Source organism: Oncorhynchus kisutch, linkage group LG5, assembly GCF_002021735.2.
Source record: "Oncorhynchus kisutch isolate 150728-3 linkage group LG5, Okis_V2, whole genome shotgun sequence".
Taxonomy (NCBI): domain Eukaryota; kingdom Metazoa; phylum Chordata; class Actinopteri; order Salmoniformes; family Salmonidae; genus Oncorhynchus; species Oncorhynchus kisutch.
Window position 1 is genome coordinate 22717317 of NC_034178.2, and position 13224 is coordinate 22730540.

At 43.7% G+C, this 13224-nt stretch overlaps 1 protein-coding gene across 3 annotated transcripts in view; it reads left to right on the forward strand.

Moving 5' to 3' along the window:
* The first annotated feature begins 862 nt into the window (after window positions 1-862).
* The window catches only part of unm_sa1614 (un-named sa1614), a 112771-nt gene continuing 100409 nt past the window's right edge, over window positions 863-13224 (forward strand). For all 3 annotated transcript variants that reach the window (XR_004209977.1, XM_031824690.1, XM_031824691.1), the window contains exon 1: window positions 863-1178. Coding sequence is in view for 2 of the 3 variants with exons in the window: in XM_031824690.1 (XP_031680550.1) it covers window positions 981-1178 (198 nt within the window). In the remaining variant the exon portion in view is untranslated. The remainder of the gene's footprint in view (window positions 1179-13224) is intronic.

Consider the following 13224-nt stretch of genomic DNA (forward strand, 5'->3'; position numbering starts at 1 on the left):
TCATTTTGACTTGTTTTAAGGAAATTACATCAAAGTTGGATCAGCCTGTAGTGTGGTTTTCCATTTTAATTTTGAGTGTGACTCCAAATCCAGACCTCCATGGGTTGATAAATTTGATTTCCATTGATCAATTTTTGTGTGATTTTGTTGTCAGCACATTCAACTATGTAAAGAAAATACTATTTAATAAGAATATTTCATTCATTCAGATCTAGGATGTGTTATTTTAGTGTTCCCTTTATTTTTTTGAGTAGTGTATATTTTTTGGAAAGTCTGGCATCCCTTGGCATCCATGAATACAAACCGCCGTTGATGAGAGGAATCATTTGAAGCCATTGCGGTCTGGTCAGTTCTTTCAGTTTTGCCCAAATTATTTTGGGTTGTTGTGAGTCCGCTTCCCTTTCAAAAATGCCTGCCTTGAGGGAGGGACAGGCCACAGCACGAAGCACGTTCAGATCTCCCCCCAAATACACCGGAAGTTGTCATGGGGTGAAGGCCTATTGTTCAGTGAGCGAAGCCCTCTTCATGATCAATTATGTGTGAAGCACATCTCACTGACCTAGAAATCCCTCGGACATGATTAAAACAAACCCAGTGGTCCCCAAGGGTGACATTCACCTTTAAACATATAATTGCTTTGATACCATGTGATGATAAGTAAATTAATTGAGTAATACCTAATGAAAGGCAAAGATTAGACTACAAAATGAGCCTGAAAAAAAGGAAATTGTGGGAAAGTGTTTATGATATAGGCCAAGGTCATTACAATGTAATTTGTGGTGAATTTTTCTCCACCAAAAAATGCTATTATTGAAGGTGCGTGTTCGGGCATGCGCGCATCCATGCGCGAGTCTGACGATGATGAACGCGCACGGGAGGGTAGCCTCGGTTCCTCCCTCCTTTCGAATGTAGTATGGATTTTAGATGGGTTGTCGAAAGGATAAACATTAACATGACTTACTTAGCCTATTAAACGGCGCATGTTTAGTCTATCACTTCGTGAATTCATTTACATTTTTTTTAAATTAAAATCCGTGCATTTTAAGATCAGAATGCCGGAGTTTATCTCTGTCGACGGGTTTATCGCCGAGACCTTGGAGGACTATAGCTCTCCAACAACCTCGTCCTTCACCACCAAAATGTCAAGTTGTAGAAACGCAGTAGACCACATCGAGGAGGTAAGTTAATTGCTTCTGTACATTATGGCTATCATAAGCTGTAATCATTTGAGAAACACTCTTTTCACGTCACTTCGATACAGAAACGAGTTTTGGGAGGTTTGCCAAGGTAACGTGCCCAGCACAAAGGTGTGCTATACAAGTCAGGCATCAACCAACTAACGTTATGGCTCAATCTATGGACTGGGGTTGTAGACAAAGCGCCTGACTGACGGCTTTCTTTGTGTCGGCCGCATCTTTTTCTCGTTTGTTCATGGATGAATTTAATTCCACAATACATAAGCATGGTTATTTTGTCACGGAAAGGCTCAATGTTGCATTAGATTTCACCAATATGCGTAAAAGCATCTACATTGTGGTGATGTCCTTTGTTTATCAGATTATTCCTTGTGGCGCTCGTGCTCATTGTATGGAACGCGAGGAAAAACATTCAAATGTATTCTATATCAATAATCATAATAATAACCACTATTATATTATGGGGTGCAGGCAAAACATCCTATTTATGTTGCCTTTGAATCCATTGCCAATGGTTTAATTGTTGGACTGAGAACGTAATTTTACCACTATACTCAACAGTAAATAGACAGTCGATTCGTTAGGAAAGTGGTCAAATGAACCATTTATGCAAATATGCCCATGGCATAGAAAAATGACAACACAACTTTATCAACTCTATTTATCTATCCTAGATATCGATTCAATAAATTCTTTTTTTTATAATAGTCATAATTTACGTTACTGCAGTTTTTATGATTTTGATTCAAGCTACTTATCGTAATAGGAGTATATCAAGGCCCATATAGCTGTTTATTTTTTTATATATTTTTTTTACAAAATCAGGCAGTTCTTTTAAAGATTAAGATGCTTAATCCATAATCTTAAAACCATTATTTAGTGTAGGTCTACTGTATATCTATCCATGCTTAGTCATTGATCATAAATGCTGGACAGCTGTTTTTGACATCACAGATACCTCAGGGGTAATGTTTTTTTTTTTTAATTTTTTACTTTTACCCCTTTTTCTCCCCAATTTCGTGATATCCAATTGGTAGTTAGTCTTGTTCCATCGCTGCAACTCCCACATGGACTCGAGAGAGGCGAAGGTTGAGAGCCACGTGTCCTCTGAAACATGACCCTGCCAAGCCACACTGTTCACTTAACCCGGAAGCCACCCGACACCAATGTGTCGGTGGTGGAAACACCGACGGACAAAAGTCCGCTTGCACGCGTCCGGCCCGCCACAAAGAGTCAGCCAAACTCTCCCCTAACCTGGACGGCGCTGGTCCAATTTTGCACCACCTTATGGTTCTCCCGATCACAACCGGCTGTGTAACAGCCTGGGATTGAACCTGGGTCCCTAGTGACACCTTATTAGATTATTCCTTGTGCCTTAGACTGTTGTGCCACTCGGGAGGGCCCAGAGGTCATGTTTTTAACAATAGTTTGTTTGAGTGGTAAGCCTAACGAAGCCAACAAGTCGAGGAGTGAAGTCGGGGGAGGTGCATTTGCGACAGCCGTTAGTCGGACACTGTAGTGGTTTTCCAACATCAAGGCTCAGTTCAATATGGCAGTTTCAACATATCTGCTATTTTTTTATAAAAGCGGATGTGTATAAATGTTGAAATAAACTTTTCTATACCCCCATATCACAAGCACAAACTGAAAACATAACAAGTCTACAATGAATTGGTTAGAAATATCACTTTCATTTGGATCTGCTGTAGCTTTAGAACAGCTACTCAGTTTGGCCCGTGCGGCCAGGTCTAGGAAGAGTATCGGTGGTTCCAAAGTTGGTTCCTGTTTCAGTCACCTTTTTGGCCACGTTCGAATGGGTCAAACAAAACACCCTAATGATTTGGTTGACAAATGGTGCCTCCCACAATATAGGTGATGGGTGCAGTTGGTGAGAAGCACCTTGACTTAATAGAAAACTGCTTGACCTTTGATCACACAACTTTTGTAAAGGCCATGCTTGGACAATTTTTATAACCATAGTGCAACACACTTTGAAAAGGAGTGACCAATGATGGTCACCGATGTCACAAACAGGATCCACCCCTTTTCAAAGTGTGTTGCATTATGGTTATAAAAATTGTCCTCCCTTAAGACCTTCGCTTGAAAAATTTGAAAAAAGTGTCAATAGTACCTTTTGTCCATTTTGAGATGCCGTAGCCAGTATACACTTCCTCAAAATAGTCAGAATTAATCTAAGATGACTCAAGAACTGTATCATTAATTACCGTTTTTGCCAAAGAGATCTTAGTCGTGCAACTTTATATCTAACTAAGATGTTTGATGCAGTATTTCTCAATTAAAAAAGTTGCTTGAAAACTAGTCGTCTCTCGTTGAATGACAACAGACTTTATTGAAGAATCCCTACTGTTGACCAATCACTGACAAAGGGGTGTTACCTCCAAAAAATATGTTGTGTGCCTGAACAGCCGAAAAGGAAACTTCACAAAATGTAGTCATAATATATACACGAACACAGAGAGCCTGTTCTAACGGAAAAAGAGATATAGAAAGCCTTTATTACAGCAGACTGAAAACAGTTGCATGCATTTGTGAATTGCGGTTTATTTATTGTGTAGGCTAATTATTCAAAGCTCCCTTTATTATTTCATTTTAAAACTAAAATGCTTGATTGCATTTCAAAGCATGAATGTCTCGTATGCTGTGTGATGGAATGATTGATTGATACATACGCCTATATATTGAAGTATTAGCCTAAGTCAGTTACAGTATTAAAACTAAACAGGACATGCTCTTTGGCCTCCAGCTCGATGGTGGTTAATTTGTTTATATAGCCCTTCGTATCAGCTGATATCTCAAAGTGCTGTACAGAAACCCAGCCAAAACCCCAAACAGCAAGCAATGTAGGTGTAGAAGGAAATGGTGGCTAGGAAAAACTCCCTAGAAAGGACAAAACCTAGGAAGAAACCTAGAGAGGAACCAGGCTATGAGGGGTGGCCAGTCCTCTTCTGGCTGTGCCGAGTGGAGATTATAACAGAACATGGCCAAGATGTTCATAAATGACCAGCATGGTCAAATAATAATAATCACAGGCAGAACAGTTGAAACTGGAGCAGCAGCATGGCCAGGTGGACTGGGGACAGCAAGGAGTCATCATGCCAGGTAGTTCTGAGGCATGGTCCTAGGGCTCAGGTCCTCTGAGAGAGAGAAAGAAAGAGAGAAAGAGAGAGAGAATTAGAGAGAGCATACTTAAATTCACACAGGACACCGGATAGGACAGGAGAAGTACTCCAGATATAACAAACGGACCCTAGCCCCCCGACACACAAACTACTGCAGCATAAGTACTGGAGGCTGAGACAGGAGGGGTCAGGAGACACTGTGGCCCCATCTGATGATACCCCCGGACAGGGCCAAACAGGAAGGATATAACCCCACCCACTTTGCCAAAGCACAGCCCCCACACCACAAGAGGGATATCTTCAACCACCAACTTACCATCCTGAGACAAGGCCGTGTATAGCCTACAAAGATCTCCGCCACGGCACAACCCAAGGGGGGGCGCCAACCCAGACAGGAAGATCACATCAGTGACTCAAATCAGAGAGATGGGTAGGAGCAAGCCCATGTAATGCTTTGTAGGTTAGCAGTAAAACCTTGAAGTCAGCCCTTGCCTTAACAGGAAGCCAGTGTAGGGAGGCTGGCACTGGAGTAATATGATCAAATTTTTGGGTTCTAGTCAGGATTCTTTTAGCCGTATTTAGCACTAACTGAAGTTTATTTAGTGCTTTATCTGGGTAGCCGGAAAGTAAAGCCTTGCAGTAGTCTAACCTAGAAATAACAAAAGCATGGACTAATTTTTCTGCGTCATTTTTGTACAGAAAGTTTCTGATTTTTGCAATGTTACATAGATGAAAAAAAACTGTCCTTGAAACAGTCTTGATATGTTCGTCAAAAGAGAGATTAGGGGTTTGAGCCCAGGCTGTTCCCAGTGATGTTCTCTTAGAATTAGATGCTTCGGCTGTTGTTGGCATTCTCGTTTCAGACTTACGTAATTTCCTGTCCACGAGATCACCAAATGAAACCCACTCAACATGACAGTCTTTCTAAGAGTTCATTCAGAAGACGGAACTGCTTAAATAAACTTCTCTGTGGTGCCCCAGGTTAATAATGAGTTAATTGTTGCATGATTTAATTCAATTGTGGAATCAATTAAATATTAGGTAATCGATTTGATAAAATAGCATGTCATCACGTTAAGGATACTAAAGATATGACACCATGCATTGTATGTAACCAGTCAAATTCATACAAACTGCTACGGATGCAAGCACCGACTTATGTTCACTGGACTGCCAGATGGTGAAGCGTGACTCATCACTCCAGAGAACGCATTTCCATTGCTTAAGAGTCCAATGGCGGTGAGCTTTACATCACTCTAGCCAATGCTTGGCATTGCGCATAGTGATCTTAGGCTTGTGTGTGGCTGCTCGGCCATGGAAACCCATTACATGAAGCTCCTGGCGAACAGTTCTTGTGCCTCCGTTTCTTTCAAAGGCAGTTTGGAACTCTGTAGTGAGTGTCGCAACCGAGGACAGATGATTGCTACGCGCTCAACACTCGGCAGTCCCGACCTGTGGGCTTGTGTGGCCTATCACTTCATGGCTGAGCCATTAATGCTCCTAGACATTTCCACTTTACAAGACCAGCACTTACAGTTGACTGGGGTAGCTCTAGCATGACAGAAATTTGATGAACTGGCTTGTTGGAAAGGTGTCATCCTATGATGGTGCTACTTTAAAAGTCACTAAACTATTCAGTAAGGCCATTCTACTGCCAATGTGTGTCAATGGAGATTGCATGACTGTGTGCTCGAATTTATACACAGTGTGGCTGAAGTAGCCGAATCCACTAATTTGAAGGGGTGTCCACATACTTTTGTATATACAGTGTATTTGTCTTGATGTTTTAAGTTATCACAGAAGTTAGTAAAAAATTGAATACCAACATGACAAACATGCTATGCAAAAGTTATTTTACAATAAATCAAATAATGAAAATTTGTTGTTTATACATTGAACAAAAATAAACCCAACATGCAACAATTTCAAAGCTTTAATCAAATCAAAGTTTATTTGTCATGTGCCCCAACAGGTGTAGTAGACCTTACAGTGAAATGCTTTCTTACAGTCTCTAACCAATAGTGCAAAGAAGGTATTCGGTGAACAATTTTATTTTATTTATTTATTTTACCTTTATTTAACCAGGTAGGCAAGTTGAGAACAAGTTCTCATTTACAATTGCGACCTGGCCAAGATAAAGCAAAGCAGTTCGACAGATAAAACGACACAGAGTTACACATGGAGTAAAAACAAACATACAGTCAATAATGCAGTATAAACAAGTCTATATACAATGTGAGCAAATGAGGTGAGAAGGGAGGTAAAGGCAAAAAAGGCCATGATGGCAAAGTAAATACAATATAGCAAGTAAAATACTGGAATGGTAGTTTTGCAATGGAAGAATGTGCAAAGTAGAAATAAAAAAAATAATGGGGTGCAAAGGAGCAAAATAAATAAATAAATAAAAATTAAATACAGTTGGGAAAGAGGTAGTTGTTTGGGCTAAATTATAGGTGGGCTATGTACAGGTGCAGTAGTCTGTGAGCTGCAATGGGTAAGTAAAGAAATTAAACAACAGTAAAATGACAGGCTATATACAGTTGTGGCCAAAAGTTTTGAGAATGACACATTCATTTCCACAAAGTTTGCTGCTTCAGTGTCTTTAGATATTTTTGTCAGATGTTACTATGGAATACTGAAGTATAATTACAAGCATTTCATAAGTGTCAAAGGCTTTTATTGAAAATTTACATGAAGTTGATGCAAAGAGTCAATATTTGCAGTGTTGACCCTTCTTTTTCAAGACCTCTGCAATCTGCCCAGGCATGCTGTCAAGTAACTTCTGGGCCACATCCTGACTGATGGCAGCCCATTCTTGCATAATCAATGCTTGGAGTTAGTCAGAATTTGTGGGTTTTTGTTTGTCCACCCGCCTCTTGAGGTTTGACCACAAGTTCTCAATGGGATTAAGGTCTGGGGAGTTTCCTGGCCATGGACCCAAAATATTGATGTTTTGTTCCTCGAGTCACTTAGTTGTCACTTTTGCCTTGTGGCAAGGTGCTCCATCATGCTGGAAAAGGCATTGTTTGTCACCAAACTGTTCCTGGATGGTTGGGAGGAGTTGCTCTCGGAGGACGTGTTGGTACCATTCTTTATTCATGGCTGTGTTCTTAGGCAAAATTGTGAGTGAGCCCACTCCCTTGGCTGAGAAGCAACCCCACACATGAATGGTCTCAGGATGCTTTACTGTTGGCATGATACAGGACTGATGGTAGCACTCACCTTGTCTTCTCCAGACAAGCTTTTTTCCAGATGCCCCAAACATTCAGAAAGGGGATTCATCAGAGAAAATGACTTTACCCCAGTCCTCAGCAGTCCAATCCCTCTACCTTTTGCAGAATATCAGTCTGTCCCTGATGTTTTTCCTGGAGAGAAGTGGCTTCTTTGCTGCACTTCTTGACACCAGACCATCCTCCAAAAGTCTGTCTCACTGTGTGTGCAGATGCACTCACACCTGCCTGCTGCCATTCCTGAGCAAGCTCTGTATTGGTGGTGCCCCGATCCCACAGCTGAATCAACTTTAGGAGACGGTCCTGGCGTTTGCTGGACTTTCTTGGGCGCCCTGGAGCCTTCTTCACAACAATTGAACCACTCTCCTTGAAGTTCTTGATGATCCGATAAATGGTTGATTTAGGTGCAATCTTACTGGCAGCAATATCATTGCCTGTGAAGCCCTTTTTGTGCAAAGCAATGATGACGGCACGTGTTTCCTTGCAGGTAACCATGGTTGACAGAGGACTGTACGACTGTACTGTAGCGAGGCTATAAAAGTAGTGAGGCTACATACAGACACCGATTAGTCAGGCTGATTGAGGTAGTATGTAGATATGGTTAAAGTGACTATGCATATATGATGAACAGAGAGTAGCAGTAGCGTAAAAGAGGGGGTGGTGGGTGGCGGGTGGCGGGACACAATGCAGATAGCCCGGTTAGCCAATGTGCGGGAGCACTGGTTGGTCGGCCCAATTGAGCTAGTATGTACATGAATGTATAGTTAATGTGACTATGCATATATGGTAAACAGAGAGTAGCAGCAGCATAGAAAGAGGGCTTGAGGGATGTTAGGGGGGGGGACACAATGCGAATAGTTCGGGTAGCCATTTGATTACCTGTTTAGGAGTCTTATGGCGTCGGGGTAAAAATTGTTGAGAAGCCTTTTTGCCCTAGACTTGGCACTCCAGTACCGCTTGCCATGCGGTAGTAGAGCGAACAGTCTATGACTGGGGTGGCTGGGTTTTTTAGAGCCTTCTGGATAGCAGGCAGCTTAGCCCCAGTGATGTACTGGGCCATACACACTACCCTCTGTATTGCCTTGCGGTCAGAGTACAAGGCAGTGATGCAACCAGTGCTCCAGATGTGCTCTCGATGTAGAACCTTTTGAGGATCTCAGGACCCATGCCAAATCTTTTTAGTATACTGAGGGGGAATAGGCTTTGTCGTACCCTCTTCACGACCGTCTTGGTGTGTTTGGAACATGATAGTTTGTTGTTGATGCGGACACCAAGGAACTTGAAGCTCTCAACCTTTTTTTATTATTTTTTATTTCACCTTTATTTAACCAGGTAGGCTAGTTGAGAACAAGTTCTCATTTGCAACTGCGACCTGGCCAAGATAAAGCATAGCAGTGTGAACAGACAACACAGAGTTGTACATGGAGCAAACAATTAACAAGTCAATAACACAGTAGAAAAAATTGTTTATATACATTGTGTGCAAAAGGCATGAGGAGGTAGGCGAATAATTACAATTTTGCAGATTAACACTGGAGTGATAAATGATCAGATGGTCATGTACAGGCAGAGATATTGGTGTGCAAAAGAGCAGAAAAGTAAATAAATATAAACAGTATGGGGAAGAGGTAGGTAAAATTGGATGGGCTATTTACCGATAGACTATGTACAGCTGCAGCGATCGGTTAGCTGCTCAGATAGCAGATGTTTAAAGTTGGTGAGGGAGATAAAAGTCTCCAACTTCAGTCTCCAACTTCATTTTTGCAATTCGTTCCAGTCACAGGCAGCAGAGAACTGGAACGAAAGGCGGCCAAATTAGGTGTTGGCTTTAGGGATGATCAGTGAGATACACCTTCTGGAGCGCGTGCTTTAGATTGGAGATGTTTGATATGAGTCTGGAAGGAGAGTTTACAGTCTAGCCAGACATCTAGGTACTTATAGATGTCCACATATTCTAGGTCGGAACCATCCAGGGTGGTGATGCTAGTCGGGCGTGCAGGTGCAGGCAGCGAACGGTTGAAAAGCATGCATTTGGTTTTGCTAGCGTTTAAGAGCAGTTGGAGGCCACGGAAGGAGTGTTGTATGGCATTGAAGCTCGTTTGGAGGTTAGATAGCACAGTGTCCAAGGACGGGCTGGAAGTATACAGAATGGTGTCATCTGCGTAGAGGTGGATCAGGGAATCGCCCGCAGCAAGAGCAACATCATTGATATATACAGAGAAAAGAGTCGGCCCCAGAATTGAACCCTGTGGCACCCCATAGAGACTGCCAGAGGACCGGACAGCATGCCCTCCGATTTGACACACTGAACTCTGTCTGCAAAGTAGTTGGTGAACCAGGCAAGGCAGTCATCAGAAAAACCGAGGCTACTGAGTCTGACGATAAGAATATGGTGATTGACAGAGTCGAAAGCCTTAGCAAGGTCGATGAAGACGGCTCCACAGTACTGTCTTTTATCGATGGCGGTTATGATATCGTTTAGTACCTTGAGCGTGGCTGAGGTGCACCCGTGACCGGCTCGGAAACCAGATTGCACAGTGGAGAAGGTACGGTGAGATTCGAGATGGTCAGTGACCTGTTTGTTGACTTGGCTTTCGAAGACCTTAGATAGACAGGGCAGGATGGATATAGGTCTGTAACAGTTTGGGTCCAGGGTGTCTCCCCCTTTGAAGAGGGGGATGACTGCGGCAGCTTTCCAATCCTTGGGGATCTCAGACGATATGAAAGAGAGGTTGAACAGGCTGGTAATAGGGGTTGCGACAATGGCGGCAGATAGTTTCAGAAATAGAGGGTCCAGATTGTCAAGCCCAGCTGATTTGTACGGGTCCAGGTTTTGCAGCTCTTTCAGAACATCTTCTATCTGGATTTGGGTAAAGGAGAACCTGGAGAGGCTTGGGCGAGTAGCTGCGGGGGGGGGCGGAACTGTTGGCCGAGGTTGGAGTAGCCAGGAGGAAGGCATGGCCAGCCGTTGAGAAATGCTTGTTGAAGTTTTCGATAATCATGGATTTATCAGTGGTGACCGTGTTACCTAGCCTCAGTGCAGTGGGCAGCTAGGAGGAGGTGCTCTTGTTCTCCATGGACTTCAGTGTGCCAGAACTTTTTGGAGTTAGAGCTACAGGATGCAAATTTCTGCCTGAAGAAGCTGGCCTTTGCTTTCCTGACTGACTGCGTGTATTGGTTCCTGACTTCCCTGAACAGTTGCATATCGCGGGGACTATTCGATGCTATTGCAGTCCGCCACAGGATGTTTTTGTGCTGGTCGAGGGCAGTCAGGTCTGGAGTGAACCAAGGGCTATATCTGTTCTTAGTTCTGCATTTTTTGAACGGAGCATGCTTATCTAAAATAGTGAGGAAGTTACTTTTAAAGAATGACCAGGCATCCTCAACTGACGGGATGAGGTCAATGTCCTTCCAGGATACCCGGGCCAGGTCGATTAGAAAGGCCTGCTCACAGAAGTGTTTTAGGGAGCGTTTGACAGTGATGAGGGGTGGTCGTTTGACTGCGGATCCGTAGCGGATGCAGGCAATGAGGCAGTGATCGCTGAGATCCTGGTTGAAGACAGCGGAGGTGTATTTGGAAGGCCAGTTGGTCAGGATGACGTCTATGAGGGTGCCCTTGTTTACAGATTTAGGGTTGTACCTGGTGGGTTCCTTGATGATTTGTGTGAGATTGAGGGCATCTAGCTTAGATTGTAGGGCTCCTGGGGTGTCTGGCTGTGCTGAAGGTAAAAGCCGCTAGCAGTGGCTAACAATGACTAAATAGCTTGTAGCTAGTTAGCTGGTTGGCTTCTGGAGGTTCTTGAATGTGTTCTAAAAATGAAAAATAATAGTGATTCCGTATCACATTGGGTGAGGCAGGTTACCGGAAGGTATAATCGAATTAAAAATCGTAAAGTAAATATGGCTCCAGTGAGTGGATGGGCTGGCTGGGGACGCGGCGATTCAGACAGTTAGCAGGCCTGTGCTAACAAGCTAACAGTTAGTAGGCCGGGGCTAAACAAGCTAGCAGTTAGCAGGCCGAATTAGCAAGCAAGCAGATAGCAAGGGCTAGAAAGTTAGCTTTTGTGGGATGTCACGATGGGGGTTAAGTCTGTTTATGCCTCTTCATGCGGTGACATCGATAGACTGGTTGTGGGTCCGGATATTGTAGCCCAGGAGTATGCTTCGGTGGTAGCACAGGAGCTCTGGCTAGCTTCAAGCTAAGTGGATGGAAACGCTAGCCAGGAGTAGTCATCCGGGGTTGCGGTTAGCTAGTTAGCTAGTTGTGAAGATCCAGATGAAAAAGTTCGCTTGGGAATCCGGGATAAAAATAATAGGTCCGTTATGCTCTGGTTAGAGTCGCGTTGTTCGAACTGGCGAGAGCTTTCCGAGCTAAAGGTTAGCTGATGACCGCTAGCAATGGTTTGCTGACTGATAGCTGGTAGTTAGCTGGCTAGCTTCATTTGAGGGGTTCCGGATCCGAAGTAAATATAAATACTTTAGAAAAAAAAGCAGATCCACGCTACATTGGGTGAGGTGGGTTGCAAGAGAGTATTTAGATGTTGAGGTTTAGAAAAATGTTTTAAAAGATATGCGAAAAAAAATCTGTTAAAAAAACGAATATATACAAGGGACACGACACGACGTCTGACTGCTACACCATCTTGGAGTGAAAGGATCCTGCTCCACTACAGCCCCGTCGATGAGAATGGGGCGTCCTCGATCCTTCTTTTCCTGTAGTCCACAATCATCTCCTTAGTCTTGGTCGCATTGAGGGATAGGTTGTTGTCCTGGACCACACGGACAAGTCTCAGCCTATAGGGAGGATGTCAGTCTCGTCGTTGTCGGTGATCAGGCCTACCACTGTTGTGTCATCGGCAAACTTAGTGATGGTGTTGGTGTCATGCCGGGCCGTGCAGTCATGAGTGAACAGGGAGTACAGGAGGGGATTAAGCACGCACGCCTGAGGGAACCCCTGTGTTGAGGATCAGCATGGCGGATGTGTTGTTACCTAACCTTAACACCTGGGGGCGGCCCATCAGGAAGTCCAGGATCTAGTTGCAGAGGGAGGTGTTTAGTCCCAGGGTCTTTAGCATATTGACGAGCTTTGAGTGCAATATGGTGTTGAACGCTGAGCTGTAGTCAATGAATAGCATTCTCACATAAGTGTTCCTTTCATCCAGGTGGGAAAGGGCAGTGTGGAGTGCAATAGAGAGTGGATCTGTTGGGGTGGTATGCAAATTGCAGTGGGTCTAGGGTTTCTGGGATAATGGTGTTGATGTGAGTCATGACCAGCCTTTCGAAGCACTTCATGGCTACAGACGTGAGTGCTACGGGTCGGTTGTCATTTAGGCAGATTACCTTGGTGTTCTAGGGGGCACAGGCACCACGGTGGTCTGCTTAAAACATGTTTGATATTACAGACTTGGACAGTAATGTCAGTGAATACACTTGCCAGTTGGTCAGCGCATGCTCGAAGTACACGATCTGGTAATCCATCTGGCCCTGCGGCCTTGTGAATTTTTACCTGTTTTAAAGGTCTTACTCACATCGGCTGCGGAGAGCGTGATCACACAGTCTTCCGAAACAGCTGGTGCTCTCATGCATGTTTCAGTGTTATTTGCCTTCAAGCGAGCATAGAAGTTGTTTAGCTCGTCTGGTATTCTCGTGTCACTGGGC